Source organism: Sparus aurata, chromosome 9 (assembly GCF_900880675.1).
Source record: "Sparus aurata chromosome 9, fSpaAur1.1, whole genome shotgun sequence".
Taxonomy (NCBI): domain Eukaryota; kingdom Metazoa; phylum Chordata; class Actinopteri; order Spariformes; family Sparidae; genus Sparus; species Sparus aurata.
In genome coordinates, this window is record NC_044195.1 from 35,013,303 (window position 1) to 35,038,867 (window position 25,565).

Genomic DNA, 25,565 nt, shown 5'->3' on the forward strand with positions numbered 1-25,565 from the left:
TGAAGAAACGTAGTTTCAACATATCTGTGGTTTGATGTCTGACATTCAGATAATATCACCGCAGGATGCAGCTGGAATGCTGGACGCCCCGCTCTGTGTCTCCCTCTCTCTAACGCTGGCACAGGACATCAAACCTTCACAATGACTCTGACTTAATCCCCATGTAAGCGTTCAGTCACTGTGATCCCATCTGATGTGAGCTCCACATGTGTATCTACGGTTTGTTCTCTGAGGCATCAGGAAAAAGTGCCTGAGCCAGCTGTGTCAGAAATCATCCCTCATCACGACTCCTGTCCTTGAACGTGACCTCTTCATCTTCGCTGACCTCTGCAGAGTCTTCTGTGGTGACGTTGCAGTGGACTGAAGGTGACAATAAACGTGACCCTGACGAGCAGCAGGGGAGGATTGATGAGGACAGAGAGACGGACAATGATTGGAGGCTGACAGCTTCATATTACTGACTAACAGAGTAGAGCAGTGATGTCGGACTAGTTTGATTCCACAAAGTTTTATTCGCAGGATTTTTTATCTACATTCATTGAAGCTAATGTGTTTGGTTACAAAGTGAAACTGAGCTGAATGCATTTAAAATGCTGTGTTTTATGAATATGTAATAAGAACCAGCTGTGAACATCATTAGCAGCAGTGCAGCTCTGTGACTTATTTCCCCCGTGAGACTGAGCCTGACAGTCAACCCATCAACAGCTCAAACACCGCTCTTCTTCGTTGGTGCTATTCTACACACACTGCACTCCGACGTCCTCGCCGTGTCCACAGTTGTGGGTACCAGCTCCATTATGTGAGCAGTCGAAGATACTCGACTCTGTTCCTGTGCATCGCAGGTCATCCAGCCAGATCTGACCGGACCCTGCAGAAGAACAGCAGTTAAGAGTCAGACTGGGTCATTCAACGCCAACTCAGCCAAAATCCAGAACTTCTGTTAATGTCAGGGACTGTTTGAAATACATGTTGAAACTTCTGTTAAATTCATGGGACACTGCAGGAACCTGTAGTCAAATAGTCGTTGATGAATGTTTACAGTTATCAAATTAATAACAGGAAGTCATTTTAAAAAAGTTAATATCTCCACTAGTTTTCACTTTCTTGCAACCAAATGTTGGTTCTGTATAGTATAACTGTAGTTCTGTCACATCTAGAAGTTATTTAGTCCTGAATAAAAAATGTGTTTTGTCAAAGATAGCTTTAGATGTAAAAAAGATAATAATAATAATTTCCACACTTGTGATTTTTATAAATTAAATTATTTTGGGTACTTTTCACTGGCTGTAATATCACATTCAGTATTTTATTTCATCTGTACACATTTGTTCTGTGTTGTCTGATACCTACTGAGCCTGTTTTTCTTTGGAATCTGGCAAATTTTGTGAAATAAGTTCTAACTCTGAGGTGCAATGATGTTTTCTTTACATTTTCCTGCGTGGTCAGTGAGGAACTTTGCTCTTTTATGATCCACAAAAACGAATACGCCAACATTTTTGGAATTTTTTACTTGCTTCCCTCTGCGGAAGGTCCTTTATTAACTGTTTTTATCTAAATCTAATCAGCTCAGCAGCTGAACATAAACATAATGAGCTTTAACGGCAGCAGACTTCTTACCTGCTTCAGCTTGGAAGACAGTAGAAGCTCTGGTGTAGCCCAGCATCCTGCAGATCACCGTCCCGTCATTGGTGTCGAAGCTGTCGTCACACACGGTGCCCCAGACCCCGTTGTGCCTCACCTCCACTCGACCTCGCCGTCCACTCGGCACCAGACGCACGATCACTGTGGGGACAAAGGAGCAGCTACGAAACAAGTACAGGAACCAGTTCATTCATCTGCAGCTCCCCTAAGACTCCCCACATGGCCACTGCTTTGAATGATTCAGAAACAGCTCAGTTTCTCTACTCGAGCCTCCAGGTTGAAGCTTCCTTCTCTTTGACCACATCAGTCCTGTGCAGACTTACTGTCTTGGTCTCCCTTGGCTCCTTTGAGTCCTTGAGGTCCTGGAGGAAATATGGAGGGAAAACATTTAAAATACATCTTCAAACCAAACTCACACTGACAGAATGATACTGCAGATACTGTGTTTGTTACCAGTTTTATCTATGGGTGAAACATTAAACTTATTGTCTTGTTAAATAAACTCATCCGTCGTTCTTTCTGCCTCAAACACACACAGAGTGAAACACAGATCTGTTGTCCATCACAAAACAGACAACTTAGAAAGTTCATGTTTGATTTCAGATGTTCTTTGAGGTTTTCTGTCACTTTAAATGCTTCGAACGGTTCATCGCATGTGAAAGAAACCAGATTCTAACTCAAGTTTCCTGTAACTTGAACACACACTCACCTTGAGCTCCTTTGGCACCAGGAGGTCCCACGACACCTGGTGACAAGACAACAAAATGAGATCTGATGAAACACTGAGTGGAAACAAGTATAATGTCAGTATATTAATTTCAGTGTATTTCAGTAGACTTATAAACAGTCCACTTCAATGTTAATTCTTTTAAGTTGTACCTAAGCACCTGTGACTATAATGAGGGCACAGTTTATAAATAAAGTTGTGGCTGGATTCACAGATAAGGCTGGAAGTGTATTCCTAGCATGTAAACCGTCATGATATTTAGTAAATACACATAACAGTGTGCAGCTGACCTGGAGGTCCTCGTGGGCCGATGCTGCCCGGGTCTCCTTTTTGTCCATCGGATCCAGGAGATCCAGGAACCCCAGCAGATCCTGGTGGTGAACGACAAATCAGTAGAAATTAATTTAGTCCCTCACACATGACTAATGAGTAAATGTTCACACACACAGCATGAGAGATTCTTTAGGCACCTTTTTGTCCGGCGCTCCCCCTGTCACCTTTGTCTCCACGAGGGCCTGAAGGGACAAGATTCAGAAGTCAGACATAAAACCTGACTGCTGTTCGATCTCTGAAACAGCATTTAGATGATAAAAGTCCTGAAACACTGGAAGTTCTATCAACGTGTTAGCAGCTCTGTATGGAAGGAGATCCACCACGTCTACTCAAGAGCAGAAACACTTGTTATTGTAAGAAATGAAAGAATTATTTCCACTTTGGTGCTATGACCTTTTCAACCAATATCCAGACCCTTACCTTGGGCTCCAGTGTCTCCCTTCGCTCCCTTTGCACCCAGTCCCTGAGTTCCTGGGTTTCCACGGGGCCCAGCTGGACCGCTGGGACCTGCATCACACAAACACACAATCAGAGTGAGGATTTTGTCATTTTTGGGGGGCCCACATCTTTATTTTAAATGTAATCAGGGTGGATGATGCAGTCATCTACCTGCTGCACAGAGCTGCGTGTACTACAGACTGTCTCACTAACAGACCACAGTATGTGACCCCAGGACTGTGTCTCAGATATGGTTTCATGCAGTACAGTGCTCTCTCCTTTCCTTTTCAGCCTCTACAATTTGGACTTCAGTCACAACACAGTGAACTGTCACCTCCAAAAGTTCTCAGATGACACAGCCATCATTGGATGTGTGTCCGGGGAAACGAACAGGAATACAGGGGCTCATCAACGACTTTGTTAACTGGTGTGAATGCAATCACCTGCATAAACACCAGTAAAACAAAGGAGATGGAGATCAACCACCAGTGGAAGCCACCACAGATCACACCAGTGAACGTCCAGTCCAGTCCGGTCTGGACATAGAGATTGTGGCTGGGTGTTCATCTTAACAGTAAACTGGACTGGACTGACAACACGGACGCCCTGTTCAAGACGGGTCGAAGTGGCCTCAATCTGCTGAGGAGACTGAGGTCCTTTGGTGTCCAGACGACATTACTTCAAACATTTCATGACACTTTGGTGGCATCAGCGCTGCTTCATGCAGCAGTCTGCTGGGGAGGTAGCAGTACAGACAGGGACAGGAAGAGACCAAACAAACTGGTTAGGAGGACCCTACCCCTGTCCTGGACTATCCGCTGGACTCCATGGAGGGTTTAAAATGGATGTTAGCCAAGCTGACATCAATCATGGACAACACCTCTCCCCCCGGCACCAGACTGTGGACTATATTTGTCTGATTCTTTTTCCTGTTCTTGTGCATCTTGAGCTGTTGCAACAAGTGAAATTCCCCGTTGTGGGATAAATAGAGGTCATCTAATCTAATCATATCTGATCTATTCTGATCTAATTTAATATAATTTGATCTGATCTAAACACATCCACTGAGTGGAATAGTAGTGTGTCAGCAGATCTACTGAAGATGACCAGAAATTAAAGAAGGAACAGAAACTGTTTCTTCACATCAATCTGCTGATAATTTTTTTTTCTACAAAGTCAACATGAAACCAGCGACAGTCACATTTCTGTTCCAGTGAAGATAATTCAAGGTCAGTCAGTCAGAGGAACACCTTTACAGGATCTCTCCCCTGCAGGACTGCCCTGTTATTAAAAAAATCAACAAAATGACTGTACAGGTTACCTTCTGATCCCCACAACACACTGGTGAGCTGGAACACGTTTCCATAATAAAATGTCTAAATGACACCATTGATCATCCAGAAACAGGAGAAACAGACAGATTGTCTCATAACCAACAGTTCTTGAATGACTCATGTGTGACAAATGGCTTTGTCAGAAACAAGGACCAAATCTAAGCTTAAAATAGTGACGATTCACTTGAATCTACATGTCTCAACAAAGGTTTGTCAAAAAGAAACTGGAAAGAACTTGTTTGTCACACATGTTTCATTCAAGAGCCGTCAGATATGTTAAAATCCAACCATCATTTCTCATTCTACAGTTTCTGGCTGCAGTAAATGTTTCATTTTGGAGAGTTTTTTCAAGAAAACATGCTTCCGACTCACAAGGACAAGAAAACATTTCCACTAATAATCATAATGAAACTCTTCTGACCAGCAGCTCCTGGCACTCCTCGTTCTCCTTTGAGTCCTGGGTCACCTTTTGGTCCTTGAGGTCCAACGACACCACTGTCACCTGGAAAGTAGAATACAGGTATAAAACCACGGATCACTTTATGATGATTCATCGCTGATTAATGTAAACAATGGAAATACTTCACCAAAGTACCTTGAATTAAGAACAGTACTTGAGTAAATGTAAAGTGACGACTAATTAATATATTTCAGTCACATGTGAGTCCAGGTGAACAGAATCAACAAAGTGTAAAATTCTGATTTTAACTTAACAACACTCTCTACTTCCTGTTGTTCTGACAGCAGAAGACAAAGTTCATCCTGGTCTGACCTGTTTGTAAAGGGTCAGTACAGTCCAGAACAGTTCTTCCTTTGGAAATACACTCAGCAAATTTAATGCAAGAAGGTGCAAAATAAACCTGCTGATTAGATTTTGTACCAGACTTTGGCCTGACAGCTGACTTAAAGGAGGGTCAGGGTGTCACCAAATTCTCCACAGGAACCTGCAGGACAAGTTCACCAGCGAGTGTTGACAAATGGGCAGAACTTAACTATACTGGGTCGACATTTACTGGAATCACCTTATAAAAACATCAGAGGACATGACCTCAGTGTTAGAAACTGTTCGGAGGCGACAGTGTGACACAGACAGATCCGTTGTTTGTTCCCGTGTAAAGTCAACAAGAACCAAACCCAAAGGTTGTTGAAGATCATTAACACCGACTGTAAGCTTCATTCAGGTCTCGTGGTTCTGTTCTGGGGTCGAGTTCTGGGGTCGACCTATAGATCACATCTGCCTCAGACTCTAATATGTCGGCTTCAGTGAAAGTCCAGCTCTGATGGAGATCTCATTGAGGAAATGTCAGTGCTCTGACTAAGCTGCAAGGCTCTGTGAAATAATGTCTGCAGCTCATCCATCAGCCAGTTTTCATCATGCAGCCATTTAACTTCAACTTTATCTTAAATGCTTCAGGTTGACTCACCTTTGGAGCCTTTCACTCCTGCTGCACCTGATGGTCCATCTCTACCTGGAACACCAGGTCGTCCTGAGGACACACACAAGAAAGTGAAACCAAAATTGGAAAAATTCAGTGCAGTGTTTAAAATTTAACTTAAAGAATTTTGTTCTCGAGAATCTGGTTTATTTTTGGTGACATTTTACATGATACATGTAGAAAAAAAATATTTTTGAAGAAGTCCTACTATTTTTAGTTCATGGTTATTTTTCCTGACAAACATGTTTGTCACGTTTCATTCAAGAGCCGTCAGATATGTGAAAATCCAACCATCATTTCTTATTTCTAATGCTTACAACTCACAATGACAAGAACATTTTCCCACTAATAATCATAATGAAACTCATCTGACCAGCAGCTCCTGGCACTCCTTGTTCTCCTTTCAGTCCTCGGTCCCCTTTTGGTCCTTGAGGTCCAACGATACCACTGTCACCTGGAAAGAAGAATACAGGTATGTAACCCTAACCCTGATCACTTTATGATGATTTATAGTTGATTAATGCAAACTAACTGTGATGATGTCTGCTGCAAATTTAAAACTAAAAAAACAGAATGTCAGCAAAATGTTAATAAGTAAAGTAAAAAGTATGATATTTGGAAACACTTAAGTAAAGTACTTTGAATGAAGTATGTGGCGGTACTGGCAGTAAAATTCTTACAGGCCAGCCCAACCTACATAACAATATAAACAAAAAACATGTAAATTTCAAGGGAATGCCCAATGTCAACCCAAAACAAAGAAAGATGACAAGCCTTAAACAATGGGACTGCTACAGGATATACTTTGGAATACCCCAACGTGTAAAGACATCCTTCTGCAGATACTTACTGACTGTGGAAGCCGTAGCATTACACAATGGAAACAACTCAACACACTGAGTGCAATGATCAACCACATCAACTAATTGTGTGTTTCCTACTGAGCTACGAGGCTACGATGGGTCCATACTTCTGTTGGACCGTAGTAACAGAGCCGGCAGTTTTCCTGGTCTCAGGCTTGTATTTCTGACTTGACATGCTTTCCAACATCAGTCCACATTTTTGGCAACTTCCAGAATCCTTTGCTGGGTTTTATATAATCTGAAATGTCTGTTCAAAGGATTATCGTGGTATGCCTGCAGGAATACAGAGTGAAGTGAATCTGGTACATACACCTGGTACAGGTCACCTCAGTCCAGATTTGAGGTTTTCTGGTAAACCTTGTCCTCCAAGATGACAAAACCAGAGTGCCTCGTACAGTTTTCTGGTATGCTGGATGGTTCCTCTGAGCTTCCAGACAACCCCATCGGTCAGGGGAAAAGGAACATATTTTTGTCTCGTGCCAGGGAGGCTGGAATAATGGCCTGCCATAAATCATTGCATGCATTGTTTAACTTACCCACACAATACTCAATCGTAAAAGAAAATCCCTGCAAACGTAGTGCCCAGCGATAAGGCCTTCAGCTAGCTTTCATGGTATTAAAGGCCCACAGCAAGGAAGAGTGGTCAGTGACCACAAAAGATTTTACTTCCAGATAATGTGCCCACTTCTCTAAACTCATGTTCTGTGGTGGAGTAATTTTGTAGAGAGCGGCTTCCATAAACAATGACCTGCTCCTGGGAGGAAGTGTCAGATCTTTGTGCAGAGAGTGCTCCCAGACCTGTCAGACTTGCATCAGTGTAGACAACAAAGGTGTTACACATATCAGGGTGACCAAAGACAGGAAACGAGGTCAGATGGTCTTTGAGACACTGAAATGCTCTCTGACACTGATCCATCCACCGAAACACAGCTCCTTTTCTTTTCAGTGCGTTAAGAGGCTCTGCTATCATCGAAAAGTTCAGGACGTAATGATGGCACCATACCGCAAGACCCAGAAACCTTTGGACTTCCCTCAGGTTCCTTGGCACCAGGTAGTCATGCAGTGCCTCCGTCTTTGCCGGATCTGCCCACACCCCATTCCTATTCACTACATGACTGAGGAATTTAAGTTATGGGCAACAGAAGTGGCATTTCTCAAGCTTGATGGTAAGGCCAGCCTGCTGGAGACAATCAAACACACATTGGATGTCACCAAAGTGTTTCTGAGTGTCTTTAGAAGAGATGATAATATCATCCAGGTACACCATGCAGCAGTCTCCAAGGCAGCTTCGCAGCACTTGACTCATCAGCCTTTGGAAGGTGGCTGGAGCGCCCTTCAAACCAAAAGGCATGACTCAAAAATGGAACAACCCAAAAGATGTGACATGCCTCTGGCTTTCAGGGTTCATTTCTAACTGCCAATAACCACCTTTAAGGTCTAGGGTGGTAAACGCAGTGGAGCCTGCCAACGACTCAAGGATCTCAGAAATGGTTGGCAGAGGAGTCCACATAAGACCAGGGGGATCCACCATCTTTCTTAGGCACCAATACAATTGGGGAAGTCCATGGTGAACAGGAAAGCACAATAATACCCTGTTGGAGCATGTCCTCAATCTGCTCCTGAACAATCTTCCACTTTTGAAGGGGCAATCTATAGGGGCACTGGGTAACCACAACATCAGAGTTTAATTTGATTTTGTGTTTCAGCACTGATGTGCATGCTAAAGTGATGATGCAGACCCTGGACAGTTTAACAACAGTAGGTGCAGTTTTCCAGCCTCCATTCCCATTAAGAAACTTTCTTCAACAGCTCTATAGAGCAGACCACCCAAGTCCTCGCCCTTAGGTAAACAAGCTATGTCACACAAATCATCACCAGAGTGGGACAAGAGTGGTAACATGGGTGGCAAGGAAGTATACAAAAGATGAAGACAGGTCTTCATTGCTGGACCTGCAGCTGAAAGCTAATGCCTCCTGCTGCACACATATGCACCTCTGCTGAATCTGTCCTGATGAAATTACATTTTTACACTCAGAAACTTTGATTCTGTTGATGTTTTCTAGCTCAGAATTTCTGACACTGCCAGAGTAACAGATCTATTAACAAAAATGTCATAGTTAAGATGCTTTTGAAAGAAATGCAGCTTGTTATAGTTGAGGAAGTCTTTGGTTGTTTAACCTTCCAACCTTTGATTAACTTCAACTTTACCTTAAATGCTTCAGGTTGACTCACCTTTGGAGCCTTTCACTCCTGCTGCACCTGATGGTCCATCTCTACCCGGAGCACCAGGTCGTCCTGAGGACACACACATAAACACACACACACACAGACGTGAAAATCCAACCATCATTTCTTATTTCTAATGCTTACAACTCACAATGACAAGAACATTTTCCCACTAATAACCATAATGAAACTCATCTGACCAGCAGCTCCCGGCACTCCTTGTTCTCCTTTCAGTCCTCGGTCCCCTTTTGGTCCTTGAGGTCCAACGACACCACTGTCACCTGGAATGAAGAATACACATACGTAACAGCTGATCACTTTATGATGATTTATAGCTAATTAATGCAAACTAACAGTGATGATGTCGGCTGCAAAATTAAAAGTTAAAAAAACTAAATGTCAGCAAAATGTACAGTAGCAAAGTAAAAAGTTAAATGTTTGGAAATACTTAAATAAAGTACCTTGAATTAAGTACAGTACTTGAGTAAATGTAAATTGATGACTAATTAATATATTTCAGTCACATGTGAGTCCAGCTGAACAGAATCAACGAATGTGTAAAATTCTGATTGTAACTTTACAAGTCTCTCTACTTCCTGAATAACACATTTGTAATCATTAAGATGCATTTTACAGAAATGTAGCTTGAGTGACCACACTTCATGTTCAGGTTGACTCACCTTTGGGGCCTTTCACTCCTGGTGCTCCTGATGGTCCATCTCTGCCCGGAGGACCAGGAAGTCCTGAGGACACACACACATATAAACTCTGCCCTTTCAATTCAGTCCAGGTTGTTTTATTAAATTTAGCTGTGACTATCTGCCAAATGTTCTCACTGAGGTTTGTCTTGCTTCACTTGAGAGGACCTCATTCTGTAGCCCATTAATCTGAACCATCACAACTAAAGTCACTGAACTTGCTTCTACACATGAACAGTTTCTATGTCTCTGTGACATTCTGGTTCTCTTCACATTCATTCATTCAGGAACCTGGTCTTGTTAGCCCAGAATAACTGCCAAGATGGCTGCCGAGTGAGCAGACTCGCCTTCAAAGGACTCTGACGATACTAAATTACCTTAAAAACCAAGTCTCAACCTTCAAACAGTTCGTACCATCTGTCAAAAGCAACAATGACACTGGGAAAAAGGAAAACACACACGTACAGACACATACATACATGTCAATATTACCAACAGGGCACTACATTTCTCCACTTTCTAAGAGGGGACCTCTGTCTTCTACCACAATATTACTTCAGATATTATCTTTTAATTTTTAAGACGGGACTTGCATCCTCCAGCAACTCTTCCACACACACACACACACACACACACACACACACACACACACACACACACACACACAGACCGATGTGTATCCCACCTGCTTTGTGGCTCATGTTTGTCAGTTTGTGCTCCATGTTGTGAGTGCTAATGTTGAGCAGTTTCAGGTCCGATCTCAGTTTGCCCTCCATGTTGTGGGTGCTGGTGTTGAGCAGCTTCAGGTCTGATCTCAGTCGGTCCAGCTGACCCTCCTCTCCACACATGCTCTGGACCTGTGTCATGGAAACCAACAGAAACACGAACATCACGTTAAAGCAGTGCTGTCAATCATGAATCAGCTTTAGAGTGAGACTATGTGACATTTGTTGCTGTTAATGAAGGAAGTGTTCATGCAGCCTGTAACATTTACTGCTGCTGGAGCCAAATGATCACGAGAGTTATTAAGATTCATCTTGTGGGGAACATGAGTATCTGTACAGACCTGTGTCTGTAAGAGTTAAATAAAGATGATGTTGAGTTAAATGTGAGGTATGAACATCAGGAGTACCTGGCTCTGCAGCGTCCACAGGTGGCTCCTCAGGGTCTTGGTTTCCTGACTGTTGTTTCGGAGCAGAGTCTGGAGGACTTCTTCATCGTCTTCTCTACCCAGAGAAATGTGATTGGACATTCTGGGGCCAGACACTGAAGACTGCAACGTGAAAACTGAGATGGAGAAGAAAAATAAAATTTTATCGATAATTTAATTCATGACCCTTCTCTTCAATATATTACATTTAATAAAAATAACATGCAGTTACCTTTATAAATGAGGAAGGCGATGAGGGTGGTCTGCAGGATGAGGTAAATAACGATAACGTATAAACACCACGGTCTTCTGGGCCTTGCTGGCTTCAGATCTGAAACACGTAAAGCAGCAGCATGTGATCAGCTAAATAAAAGGTAGATTACACTTTAAACATTTTATTACATTTTGTAATATTGGTAACATTTGTGGGCACAAAAATGTTGATTACATTTTATTTTTCAATTTTTGTAGAATAAATTATCAAAGTATTTTTTCTTTTTTTGTGTTTTATGGCATGAAAACTGAACAAAATACATTTTTGATCTCTGCACACCCTGACTGTGATGTTTCCATTAAAGAGCAGCACTTATATATTAAATATTGTGTGACAGAAGCAACTAAACTGCCAACAGGGTTAAAAGTCTTACATTTGTTGTCATGTTTTTCCCTCGAAATGTTTCCAAAATTAGAACAATTTCTTTATTTGAAAGTCATTTTGAGGGTAAATCCGTTATTCATTATACTCATCCCAAGAAGCTGTAGCTCGTCTGCATACTGAAAGTTATAAACATTTCTGTCTTCATTCAAAAACAGAAATCCAGAAACTTAAAGTCTCTCAGGTTGGCTGAATGACTTAGAATTTAAATTCTGTATACGCAGTTACCATTCGTACTCTCTTCTTAATGGAAACTCCTTTTTTGCGCACTAATACTTTCTATAATTTTCTCACCGTCAGGCTGGAAGCTGTAGCGATTTGTCCGGCTCGGTGACATGTCAAACAGCAGCTTATTTTGAGTGGAAGAGAAACTATCTATCAGCGTTGTCTCCATCGCACAGAGTCCAGAGTGGACTTCACTTTCTGCTTCAGGGACTTTTATACCGCACACCGATTGTAACAGAGGAAGGAACTGCATCTGATATAAAGCTGAGATGGACAAAAGTCCGCTGCAACACACCTAAGAAGCAGAAATACAGATCATCATTGTCATATTAAATATGAAGTAGAATTTGAATCATCATGTCTGCTGATTAACTTGTGCTGAAGAAACCAGACAGGATCCTTTTCTTACTTATTGATGTTTTTCTTTTATTTATTGTTGTTTTCCCTCTTTCTTTCTTTTTCTGTGACTTTGCCTGTGTTATGGCTATTATTCCTTTAACTTGTAGTTAATCATATTGACTTTTTGTGTTTTTACAGTTATGCTCTGCCCTCTAGTTTTAACTCACCTCTGACTCAGCTGCCTCGTGTTTATTCTGTAAAATCATCTTCATCGGTTTTGCTGCTTTTGCTTATTTGTCAGACTCTGTTTTCAAAGACGCTTTATAAATAAAATGTATTATTGTTATATTATTATAACAAGCTGCAGGAGGGGAGAAAGGTTGAGACACATCAGCGGATTTTTGGGAGGATGCAGAGGGGTTGTTCAGCCCAGTGGTTGCCAACCTGTTGGAGTTGTGACCCCACAGATGGATGGATGGATGGATGGACACCCAGCTGACCCGCAGCAGCAGAATATCAATAATCTTTATTCATACAGCACCTTTAAAAACAGAGTTTACAAAGTGCTTTGACAAACAAGCAAAAGCAGGAAACTGAGGAAGACAACAAAACAGAGTAAACACTCATCAGTCGAGACGAAGCCTCAAACAAGAAGGCAGAACAGAAAATGTAAAAACACAAAAGGAATAAAAGTAATAAAACTGGCAAAATCACAGAGAAAGAAAGAAAGAAAGAAAGAAGTAATGCACATAAAGAGATAAATAAAAGATTAAAGTAATAAGTGACATCACATCAGAGGAGTTTTAATGTGCTGCAACTCTCAATGAACTGAAGGGAAACAGTGAAACATCACAAGTAGATAAGAAATGTACTATTTGTAAAAACCGGTGTGATATGTTGGTTATTCTTGTATATAAAGCCCAGGAGAACAGTATGAGTGATAGCTTTATCTCATTTCTTTGTACTCATCACTCAGCTGGTGATTACAGTGTCAGCATGTGGGTGACAGTGCAGTGAACAGTCTGATATCAGTGGTGTTACACTTCACTACAGACTGAGTAAGAATAAGAACAGAGATGGATGGATTGTCAGATCCAGCTGTGGACATCATTGCTACAGATGTGAGTCTGGAGGGGTGAAATACTCAGTGTGATGAGTCCAGGAGAAGCTGCAGCTTGAACCAACAACCAGCAGGTGGCACACATGGGCAGTGAACCAACAGACTGAGCCTGCTCAGCAAACTGGACTGTTAAGTTGTGATAATAGAATAGGTCTTTATTTTCATTGTCTCAGGTACAACGAAATTTAAAGTGCTTTCCAGCTAGTGTCCGTCATCACAGTTCAGAGTCAGACACAGATTATTTTCATTATTATACACTTTTATTCCTTTTGGTTTTTGAAATTTTCTGTGCTGCTATCTTGTTCGAGGCTACGTCTTGACTGTTGAGTGTTCATTCTGTTTTATTGTCTTCCTCAGTTTCCTGCTTTTTCTTGTTTGTCAAAGCACTTTGTAAACTCTGTTTTTAAAGGTGCTGCATGAATAAAGTTTACTGATATTCTCCTGCTCAGGTGGCTGAATCAACTGAATCCATTCTCACCTTCAACATTTCCTCCTGATACGACTCCCTCAACACCAAAAACAAAATACGACCCTCCTGCATCATCCATCCATCCATCCATCCATCCATCCATCTGTGGGGTCACGACTCCAAAAGGTTGACAACCACTGGGCTGAACAACCCCTCTGCATCCTCCCTTAAATCACCCGATGTTTCTTAACATGGCCCTTTCTCCTCTCATGCAGCTTGTTATAAATATATAACAATAATATATTATATTTATAAAGCATCTTTAAAAAGAGAGTCTGTAAAATAAATAAAGCAAGAAAACTCAGGAAGACAATATTACAGAATAAACACGAGGAAGGAGGATAAGAATTAAGAACAGATATAAAGATTTCAGAGAACAAGTAATGGACGTAAGAAAATGATCCTCTCTGGTTTCTTCTGCGGACATGATGATTCAAATTCTACATCGCATTTAATATGATAATAATAATCTGTATTTCTGCTCTTTGAGGCCTTTTCACGTCTGTGGTCAAAACACCAGCTTCCTCTTTCTTCCGTTGTGTGGCTCTTCTTGGGTGTGTTGTGACTGAATTTTGTCCACCTCAGCTTTAAATCAGCTGCAGTTCCTTCTTCTGCTTCGAAGAGATTCTGGTGCAATCTGGAAGGAAATCACATTTTTTCCAAGATCACTTTTAGGGTGGTACAAGAGCCCCCGGAGCAGGAAGTGAAGGTGACTCTGGACTCTGGAGACGATGGAGACAACGTTGAACGATCGTGTCTCGTTCACCCAAAACAACCCGCTGTTTGACATGTCACTGAGCCGGAGTGACCTCTACAGCTTCCAGCCTGACGGTGAGTAAAATGATGGAACGAAAATGTAATGGAATAGAGTTTCCATGAAGAAGAGAGTGAGAAAAAGTTTAGCTGCTTCTGTCACACAATATTTAATATATGAGTGCTGCTCTTTAATGGAAACATCACAGTCAGGATGTGCAGAGAAACAGTTTTCATGCCATAAAACACAAAAAAAGAAAAAATATACTTTGATATTTTATTCTACAAAAGTTGAAAAATAAAATGGAATCAACATTTTTGTGCCCACAAGTGTTACCAATGTTATAAAACTTTAATACAATGTTTAAAATGTAATTTAATGTTTATTTTCAGGATCTGGTTTGTGCAGTTTAATCAGTTTTCATCCAATTTAACACCCAAATTCAGATAATTTTTGCGTCATACAGTCTATCATCTATAGTCATCTATGACTTATATTACTGAGATCGTCATGTTTGTAAAGTGCAACTTCATGTTGAACACAAGAAATGTAACTGAAGACAAACAGAAACAGAACAGAAACTGGATGTTTGTGGTTTAAAACATTAAGTGTATGTTTACTGATGGCAGAAAGTGACATTCTTAAAACAGGATGCACTCATTAAGTAATGTTGAGCCTTCGTCTCCATGGGGATCTGTGTTGTTATAAATCATAGTTCGAAAAGATGTTTTTATTTAAAGATCATTTAACTTTCAAAATAAGAAACGTTTCTGACGACTTTCAGTGTGTTTGCATCCAAACACAGGAAGTAATAAGGAGATGTATTGTTTCTCAGATTGATGTTAAAGCAGAACCATCTGTTGGCCACATTCATGTGCAGCTTTACAAACACATCAGCAGCTGTTGAACCTGACAGTGACTGAAGTGACAGTCAGGACCAGCAGGTGGCAGCAAAGTTTCAACCGTCCTGTCCGAGAGGCTTCCTGAGAGAATCAGAGGGTCCTGCTGTGAATGTCTCCTCATATTAGAGCCACTGCACCAACATTTTTAAGCTCATTAATAGAGTTTTTAAAAAGTAGGAGGACAGAAAACACAGCTGTGCAACGGGGAGATCACGAATGACGCTTCATCATCAATAAAAGGTCTCACAAAATAAACATATAGCAAATAAGAAGAACACAGTTTTCTCTAAGATAGTCTTTATCTGATAATCTGGGAGTGAGACTCTTCTTACAAGAAGCACCTTTGAGTCGATGGCATTGAAGGAAAAAACAAAACAATCAAAATGAACTCTTATAAAGTAATATTTGATTTTGCTGTAAAATAATCAAATGTACAAAGTAGCTCATCTCTCCTCGTTGTCCGATTCATCGATAGTAATTTCAGTTTTGCTCCTTGACTGATGTCTCTCCTGCACAAATCTGCTGCTAACACCTATTAATGCTGCACAGTTACTATTTCTGCTGTTAGTGCAACAACACAGCAGCTAAAGCTAATGATGTTTAAGCTAATGATGCTACAGCTAATGATGCTGCTACAATTAGCGCCACGACTGCTACTACTACAGTTATAACTTCAACTACAGCCTCTGTGAGACTGGGCTGCTGCAACAGCTCCAAATAAGGAAACATTTCATATAATCTACTTATTCTTCTGAGATTAAATAAAAACACCTAAGGTAAAAACACATCATCTTGCCACCCTGCTGCCTCTCCTCCACCTCTGAGCCCTTCAGAGAGGACAGTACTTCACCTCTCGGTCACAGTCAGTTTGCTCTGGTGTCACTTTCTTGACTTTTCTGCAGACAAAAAGAAACTGTCTCCGTTTCCTCCCAGGTTTTATTTTATTTTATCATGATTGACAGCTGACATTTACGCTTGGAGCTTTGCAAATTTATAAAAGCGTTTTGTATCAGCTGGATGAACCGGGCGACTTTCACTCTCCTGAAATGACTTTTTTTTTCTCCTCCTGGATGTTCAGTGAGGGAGGCCGATCACATGCTGCTGCTTTACCTGTTTCAGATCTGAAGCCCGCGAGGCCCAGAAGACCGTGGTGTTTATACGTTATCGTTATTTACCTCATCCTGCAGACCGCCCTCAACGCCTTCCTCATTTATAAAGGTAACTGCATTTTATTTTTAGATGTAATATACTGAAGAGAAGGGTCATGAATTCAGTTACTGACAAAATGATATTTTTCCTCTCCATCTCAGTTTTCTCGTTGCAGTCTTCAGTGTCTGGCCCCACAACACAGAAGCTGACATCCAATCACATTTCTCCGGGTGGAGAAGACGATGAAGAAGTTCTCCAGATTCTGCTCCGAAACAACAGTCAGGAAACCAAGACCCTGAGGAGCCACCTGTGGACGCTGCAGAGCCAGGTCCTCCTGATGTTCATACCTCACATTTAACTCAACATTATCTTTATTTCACTCTTACAGACACAGGTCTGTACAGATACTCATGTTCCCCACAAGATGAATTTTAATAACTCTGGTGATCATTTGGCTCCAGCAGCAGTAAATGTTACAGGCTGCATGAACACTTCTTTAATTAAGTCTAACAAAAGTCACATAGTCTCACTAAAGCTAATTCATGATTGACAGCACTGCTTTAACGTGATGTTCGTGTTTCTGTTGGTTTCCTTGACAACAGGTCCAGAGCATGTGTGGAGAGGAGGGTCAGCTGGACCGACTGAGATCGGACCTGAAGCTTCTCAACACCAGCACCCACAACATGGAGGACAAACTGACAAACATCAGCCGCACAGCAGGTGAGATACACACCTGTGCGTGTGTGTGTAAGCCCCCTCTTTGTTAGGTGTGTGCAATGCCCCATTTTGCAATTTAAAAAGACATCTGAAGTAACATCATGGTAAAAGACCTTAACAGAATATTTTCTATTCTATTTTTGTTTTTTCAAAATGACCACAAACAGAAGTCCCCTCTTAGAGACAGGTAGTCCCCTGTTGGCAATATTGACATGTATGTGTGTGTGTGTGTGTGTGTGTGTGTGTGTGTGTGTGTGTGTGTGTCTCTTTTTACCATTGATGCTTTATGACTTGTTAGATGGTACTCAACATTTCAGAGTGCTGTTGAAGGTTGAGTCTTGTTTTTAAAAGGTTTGGTTAAAATGTGGTATCATCAGAGTCCTTTGAAGGTGAGTCTTGTCACTCAGCAGCCATCTTGGCATTTATTCTTGGGCTCACAAGACCCGGTTCCTGAATGAATGAATGTGAAGAGAACCAGAACGTCACTGAGACATAGAAACTGTTCATTTATAGAATCAAGCTCAGTGACTTTGGCGAGATTTGAAATGCTTTTTTAGAACAGATTTTTCTTTTCAAAATGTTTTAAGTGGTTTGTCCACAGTCTTACAACAGCTGGTTATAACAGAGGTAATAAGGTTAAGATAAAGGTTCTAGTTTAGGCATTTAGTGGTGATAGTTCGGGTCAGAGTAACGAGCTACAGAATGAGGTCCTCTCAAGTGAAGTAAGACAAACCTGAGTGAGAACATTTTGACCGTTAGTCACAGCTAAATTTAATAAAACAACCTAGACTGAATTTAAAGGGCAGAGTTTATATGTGTATGTGTGTGTCCTCAGGACTTCCTGGTCCTCCGGGTAGAGATGGACCTTCAGGAGCACCAGGAGTGAAAGGCCCCAAAGGTGAGTCAACCTGAACCTGACTTCCTCGACTACAACAAGCTACATTTCTGTCAAAGCATCTAGATCTGTTACTCTGTCAGAGACTCTGAGCTAGAAAACATCAACAGAATCAAAGTTTCTGGGTGTAAGAAGTTAATTTCATCAGGACAGATTTAGCAGAGGTGCATATGTGTGCAGCAGGAGGCATTAGCTTTCAGCTGCAGGTCCGGTGATGATGACCTGTCATCTGTTGTCAAACGGCCGCATGATGAAAAGCGGCTGATGGATGAGCTGCAGACATTATTTCACAGAGACTCACAACTTAGTCAGAGCACTGACATTTCCTCAATGAGATCTCTATCAGAGCCGGACTTTCACTGAAGCCGACACATTAGAGTCTGAGGCAGATGTGATCTATAGGTCGACCCCAGAACAGAACCACGAGACCCGAATGAAGCTTACAGTCGGTGTTAATGATCTTTAACAACCTTTGGGTTTGGTTCTCTTTGACTTTACACGGGAACAAACAACGGATCTGTCTGTGTCACACTGTCGCCTCCAAACCGTTTCTAACACTGAGGTCATGTCCTCTGATGTTTTTATAACGTGATTCCAGTAAATGTCGACCCAGTATAGTTAAGTTCTGCCCATTTGTCGACTCTCGCTGGTGAACTTGTCCTGCAGGTTCCTGTGGAGACTTTGGTGACACCCTGACCCTCCTTTAAGTCAGCTGTCAGGCCAAAGTCTGGTACAAAATCTAATCAGCAGGTTTATTTTGCACCTTCTTGCATTAAATTTGCTGAGTGTATTTCCAAAGGAAGAACTGTTCTGGACTGTACTGACCCTTCACAAACAGGTCAGACCAGGATGAACTTTGTCTTCTGCTGTCAGAACAACAGGAAGTAGAGAGTGTTGTTAAGTTAAAATCAGAATTTTACACTTTGTGGATTCTGTTGAGCTGGACACACATGTGACTGAAATATATTAATTAGTCGTCACTTTACATTTACTCAAGTACTGTTCTTAATTCAAGGTACTTTGGTGAAGTATTTCCATTGTTTACATTAATCAGCGATGAATCATCATAAAGTGATCCGTGGTTTTATACCTGTATTCTACTTTCCAGGTGACAGTGGTGTCATTGGACCTCAAGGACCAAAAGGAGACCCAGGACTCAAAGGAGAACAAGGAGCTCCAGGAGCTGCTGGTCAGATGAGTTTCATTATGATAATTAGTGGAAAAAGTTATTTTCTTTGAGAGTCGGAAGCATGTTTTCTTGAAAAATTCTCTAAAATTACACATTTACTGCAGCCAGAAACTGTAGAATGAGAAATGATGGCTGGATTTTAACATATCTGACGGCTCTTGAATGAAACATGTGTGATAAAACAAGTTTGTCAGGAAAAATTATCATAAACTAAAAAAGTGACACTAATGCCAAAAACCAAATTGTGGAAAAATCACAAAATTCTTTAAGTTCTATTTTAAACGCTGCACTGAACTTTACACTATTGGAGTTATTTTGATGTTTTTTTATATTAATTTTTTTTTCTGAATTATCAAAGAAATCTTTGATTTAGAGCATAATTACTGTGTTAGATTGCACAAAAGTCAATTTTGTCTTCTTCTACCTGATATATTCATAACAGAAGAAACTAGAACAGCACTCAGTAGGGTGCATACCTTCGCCAAGGCCCAGCAGTCCCCTTTAATTCAATAAAGCCTAATCCAGTATCAAACTACATATTTTAAACCGCCGTTAACTGCTGAACAACAACTCAGCAGATTTGGATTTTCAGCATTTGCAACCTGGATCTGCACCAACATCCTTCATATCCATCCTCGTGGGTTTAAGTTGCAGGTTTCTATTTGTTAGCGTGGAGCATCGATTGAAGGACAGCATCCATGAAAACATCCAGATGCACAACCTATGTACATTTGATCGGTTACTGCATTATTCCCTGAGAAATTAACCAAACTGTTGAAAAACACCCATCTCACAATGTTCAAGTGAGTGAGGAAACATTCCTGGATCCACACCAGATGTTACTGTGGTCTGTTGTTCCTCCATCCAAGTTTCATTTGTGTAATCCTGCTCACAAACCAACAAATGAACAAGTGGACGTCAGAGTTAAAGTTGCAGCAGGTGTGATTCTTTTTAGGTCACATTATTGAGGCTTAAATCACAAAATCACAGTCGACTGAAATAGAAGAATCAAACTGAATCCAACCATTAATAGATATTATATTAATTCATCCAAAGTTCTTTCAGGATCTGGTTCATGTGAACAGTTTGTTTTTGCTGAGACATGCAGATTCAAGTGAGTCATCACTATTTTAAGCTTAGATTTGTGTTATTGTTTCCTGACAAAGGCACAATGTGAACATGTGAGTCATTCAAGGTAGGATGTGTGACAATCCAATGCTTATTTCTCCTTTTTCTGGATGATGAATTATGTCATTTTGGTAATTTTATAATGAAAACATGTCTTCCAGCTCACCAGCGTGTTGTGGGGATCAGAGGATACACCTGTACAGTCGTTTTGTTGTTTTTATGTCAGAGGATGTCATGATCATAAAAACATATTGATTTTATCGGCAGCTCAGCAGCTTGTTACGACCTCTTGTCGACAGGAGAAGCTGTCAAACGACCACAAACGATAAAGACATGAGAAAAAGTAACAAGGCGGCGCTGAAGAGGAGAAATCCTGCAAATGTGTTCCTCATACTGTGTGACGCACTGACCCACTGTAAACAGAATGTGACCTTCACTGGTTTCATATCATGTTGACTCAGTTTATGTGTGGAAACACTTTTCAGCAGATTGATGTGAAGAAACACTTTCTGTTCCTCCTTTAACTTCTGGTCATCTTCAGTAAATCTGCTGACACGCTGATATTCCACCCAATGGATGAGGACGATCTGCACAGCTTGCATTTATTAAAATAAATTATGGTGAGCCTAAACAAAATATTGAAATCATCACTCTGATTGTGTGTTTGTGTGAATGCAGGTCGCAGCGGTCCACCAGGGCCCCCAGGAACCCCTGGAGATCAGGGACCAGGTGCAAAGGGAGAGAAAGGAGACACTGGAGCTGAAGGTAAGAGTTCATGGCCCCAAAGTCAAAACATCCTGAAATAATTATTTCATTTCTTACAATAACAAGTGTTTCTGCTCTTGAGTAGACGTGGTGGATCTCCTTCCACACAGAGCTGCTAACACGTTGATAGAACATCCAGTGTTTCAGGGCTTTTATCATCTGAATGCTGTTTAATTGAACAGCAGTCAGGTTTTATGTCTGACTTCTGAATCTTGTCCCTTCAGGCCCTCGTGGAGACAAAGGTGACACGGGGAGCGCTGGAGAAAAAGGTGCCTAAAGAATCTGTCATGCTGTGTGCGTGAACATGAACTCATTAGTCATGTGTGAGGGACTAAATTCATTTCTGCTGATTTGTCGTTCACCACCAGGATCTGCTGGGGTTCCTGGAGCTCCTGGATCCGATGGACAAAAAGGAGACCCGGGCAGCATCGGTCCAGCTGGACCTCCAGGTCAGCTGCACACTTTAATGTGTATTTACTGAATATCATGACATTTAAATGCCTTCCTGTACTTCCCATAATTTTTTCTTTACAAGTTACATTTAAACAAAACATGGCACATCACAAATCACTTTAAATGAACTTCTTCACATGTGAAAATAAAATTGTGTACATTAGATTACACAGTTTCACAGGTGAATTACAAACGTTTACACTCGATTTGCTTTTACCTTCAACCCGCTCGTGTTTGTCCATTGGTTTCCAATCAGTGTGTTTCATCGGATCTCATTATGTTGTCTTGTCACCAGGTGTCGCGGGACCTCCTGGTGCCAAAGGAGCTCAAGGTGAGTGTGTGTTCAAGTTACAGGAAACTTGAGTTAGATTCTGGTTTCTTCCACATGTGATGATCCATTCAAACCATTTAAAGTTACAGAAAACCTCAAAGAACATCTGAAATCAAACATGGACTTTCTAAGTTGTCTGTTTTGTGATGGACAGCAGCTCTGTGTTTCACTCTGTGTGTGTTTGAGGCAGAAAGAACGACGGATGAGTTTATTTAACAAGACAATAAGTTTAATGTTTCACCCATAGATAAAAATACAACATTAAAACATGTGTGGGTAACAAACACAGTATCTGCAGTATCATTCTGTCAGTGTGAGTTTGGTTTGAAAATGTATTTTAAATGTTCTCTCTCCATATTTCCTCCAGGACCTCAAGGACTCAAAGGAGCCAAGGGAGACCAAGACAGTAAGTCTGCACAGGCCTGATGTGGTCAAAGAGAAGGAAGCTTCAACCTGGAGGCTCGAGTAGAGAGAAACTGAGCTGTTTCTGAATCATTTAAAGCAGTGGCCATGTGGGGAGTCTTAGGGGAGCTGCAGCTGAATGAACTGGTTCCTGTACTTGTTTCAGAGCTGCTCCTTTGTCCCAACAGTGATCGTGCGTCTGGTGCCGAGTGGACGGCGAGGTCGAGTGGAGGTGAGGCACAACGGGGTCTGGGGCACCGTGTGTGACGACAGCTTCGACACCAATGATGGGACGGTGATCTGCAGGATGCTGGGCTACACCAGAGCTTCTACTGTCTTCCCCGCTGAAGCAGGTAAGAAGTCTGCTGCCGTTAAAGCTCATTATGTTCACGTTCAGCTGCTGAGCTGATTACATTTAGATAGAAATAGTTAATAAATGACCTTCTGGAGGGGGAAGACAGTAATCTTTTCCAAAAATGTTGGTGTTTTCCTTTTTGTCTGAATGTTTTATGAGAGCAAAGTTCCCAACTGACCACGTAGAAAAATTTCATTGTAAAAAATCTTGACGTTTAGCTCTGAGGGCCAAACTTCAAAAATGTTATTAAAAAGCATTCGGTTCGGTCAAGTTCTGGATTTTGGCTGAGTTGGCGTTGAATGACCCAGTCTGACTCTTAACTGCTGTTGTTGTTCTGCAGGGTCCGGTCAGATCTGGCTGGATGAGCTGCGATGCACAGGAACAGAGTCGAGTATCTTCGACTGCCCTAATTCTGGAATCGGTACCCACAACTGTGGACACGGCGAGGACGTCGCGGTGCAGTGTGTCTAGAATAGCACCAACGAAGAAGAGCGGTGTTCGAGCTGTTGATGGGTTGACTGGCAGGCTCAGTCTCACGGGGGAAATAAGTCACAGAGCTGCACTGCTGCTAATGATGTTCACAGCTGGTTCTTATTACATATTCATAAAACACAGCATTTTAAATGCATTCAGCTCAGTTTCACTTTGTAACCAAACACATTAGCTTCAATGAATGTAGACAAAAAAATCCTGCGAATAAAACTTTGTGGAATCAAACTCCTCCGACATCACTGCTCTGCTCTGTTAGTCAGTAATATGAAGCTGTCAGCCTCCAATCATTGTCCGTCTCTCGGTCCTCATCAATCCTCCCCTGCTGCTCGTCAGCGTCACGTTTACTGTCACCTTCAGTCCACTGCAATGTCACCACAGAAGACTCTGCAGAGGTCAGCAAAGACGAAGAGGTCACGTTCAAGGACAGGAGTCGTGATGAGGGATGATTTCTGACACAGCTGGCTCAGGCACTTTTTCACTGATGCCTCAGAGAACAAACTGTAGATACACATGTGGAGCTCACATCAGATGGGATCACAGTGACTGAACGCTTACATGGGGATTAAGTCAGAGTCATTGTGAAGGTTTGATGTCCTGTGCCAGCGTTAGAGAGAGGGAGACACAGAGCGGGGCGTCCAGCATTCCAGCTGCAGCCTGCGGTGATATTATCTGAATGTCAGACATCAAACCACAGATATGTTGAAACTACGTTTCTTCAGGTTCAGTTTTCAGTAATGTGTTGAGACGACGCTGTGCTGATGCTCCTGATGCAAAAACTATTTGGTGAGGGTTAGAAAAAGATCCGGTTCTGACCCAAGATATCTGATTCTGTCACCACGAACACGACCGAAACTATTCTTGACATCTCGATGAAAATATCCAGTGGTGTCATGCTAACAAATTAAAATTCTGTCTCGAATAGTGGTCTCTGGATAAAGATTGGGTTTTTGGCTTACCTGACTAGAAAACTTCGATTGGTTTCTTGCTTAACAACCTAATGGCTGGAGATTGTCCAGACTTCAGTCTCTTTAAAGCCATCCAGTGGTTTCATGCTTCTAGATGTTAAAACACCATCTTGAACAGTGGTCTCTGGTTTTGACAGCTTTCTCGCCAAAACTTGGTAAGACGATCTCCAACAGTGGACTCTGGCTTGATAGTCTTCTTGCCAAAAACCACGTGGACCAGATTAGGAAAAGATCATGTTCGGCTTACCTGGTTCTGTCACCACAAATATGGCTGAAAAATGTCCTGCCATCTTGTTATCCAGTGGTGTCACACTTACGAATGTTGAGCAGTGGTCTCTGGCTCGACAGCTGTCTCGCCAAAAACTGCGTGGTTATGGTAAGGAAAATAAGTTGTTGCGGCTGAAAATACCTGTTTTTGCCTCCAGAAATGTGGCTTTAAAATGTAATGATATCTCAATAAAAATATCCAGTGGTTTCATGCTCATAAATGAACAGCGGTCTCTGGCTTCACAGCTTTCTTGCAAACCTTGGTTAGAGTTGAGAAATGATCTTGTTTTGGGTCAACTTGTTCTGTCGCCACTAACAGGACAAGAAGTCGTCCCGGTGCTTTCATGCATACAAATGTTGAGATGCCATCACGTTCAGTGGTCTCTGGTTTGGCAGCCATCTTGCAGAGCTCGAACACAACAAACCATCAGCTCACATACACGAACTGTGAACATGTGACATGATACACTGAGTACATATGAATGTATCCATGGTTTGCAGAAAAGTAAAATGCCAGGGTTTTATTCTCCTTTCAAAGCTCTGGTAGAAACTAATAGATATTATTACTGTGACTGTATTTCACACGCTGATGTATCACCTCTTTATCACACATTTCATACTGATGTCTGCTGTAATTAGCTGATTAAATCAGATCTATTGTGGCATTCTTTAAAGACACTTCCTGTCCGAGTTGTTGCACTTCCATCTGGCTGCTGGAGGTGGCAGATGAGTTCAAAGATTAATGAGAAAATTTCTTCAATAAAAAATGAAACGCTGGTTTTAATCATCAGCAGTTGAGCTGACTGATGAGCAAGAATAAATTGAAATGCAGAGGGAGACATTTAATTCCAGGACGCTCTGCTGTAAATGGATCCACCACCACGAGAAAGGGAGGCATCGTTACGGCACAACTGGAACTTCCCGGCCGAGCGAGGGGGGAGTTGATTCACAGCCGATCCATCTGCCTGCGTTTCCCTTCGGGGGGGGGAAGCCAGCCTGACTCACGCCGCCATCATGTCGCCCTCTTAGTGACACGCCTCTCTCTCTTCCCCTCGTCTCTCCATCCATATTCAGAGTGACGGCCGGAGAATGGGAGCATGCGAGGCGAATTAAAACTACAAAGTGCTGATTATAATTCAGCAGCCTC

The 25,565-nt window shown here is 41.7% G+C and overlaps 2 protein-coding genes across 3 annotated transcripts; one reads left to right on the forward strand and one right to left on the reverse strand.

Moving 5' to 3' along the window:
- Positions 1-492: 492 nt before the first annotated feature.
- On the reverse strand, positions 493-11,910 carry LOC115587993 (macrophage receptor MARCO-like). Of its 2 annotated transcripts, XM_030428218.1 has the most exons (17): positions 11,796-11,910; positions 11,079-11,177; positions 10,829-10,983; positions 10,382-10,553; positions 9,679-9,741; positions 9,199-9,279; positions 9,005-9,067; positions 6,283-6,363; positions 5,898-5,960; positions 4,895-4,975; positions 3,122-3,208; positions 2,839-2,883; positions 2,659-2,739; positions 2,351-2,386; positions 1,965-2,003; positions 1,618-1,782; positions 493-868 (listed from the first exon to the last, which is right to left on the reverse strand). In XM_030428218.1, exons 1-17 carry the CDS (start codon positions 11,893-11,895, stop codon positions 738-740), a joined length of 1,542 nt encoding a protein of 513 aa, XP_030284078.1. In that variant the 5' UTR covers positions 11,896-11,910; the 3' UTR covers positions 493-737. The 2 variants fall into 2 exon arrangements, with proteins under 2 accessions (XP_030284078.1, XP_030284079.1); XM_030428219.1 differs by lacking the exons at positions 4,895-4,975; positions 5,898-5,960.
- A 2,382-nt stretch (positions 11,911-14,292) lies between these two features.
- Positions 14,293-23,411, forward strand: LOC115588003 (macrophage receptor MARCO-like). The gene is made up of 13 exons (XM_030428234.1): positions 14,293-14,485; positions 16,430-16,528; positions 16,621-16,787; positions 17,062-17,179; positions 18,012-18,074; positions 19,180-19,260; positions 21,067-21,153; positions 21,378-21,422; positions 21,522-21,602; positions 21,902-21,937; positions 22,305-22,343; positions 22,528-22,692; positions 23,035-23,411. Exons 1-13 carry the CDS (start codon positions 14,386-14,388, stop codon positions 23,163-23,165), a joined length of 1,212 nt encoding a protein of 403 aa, XP_030284094.1. The 5' UTR covers positions 14,293-14,385; the 3' UTR covers positions 23,166-23,411.
- The last annotated feature ends 2,154 nt before the right edge of the window (positions 23,412-25,565 follow it).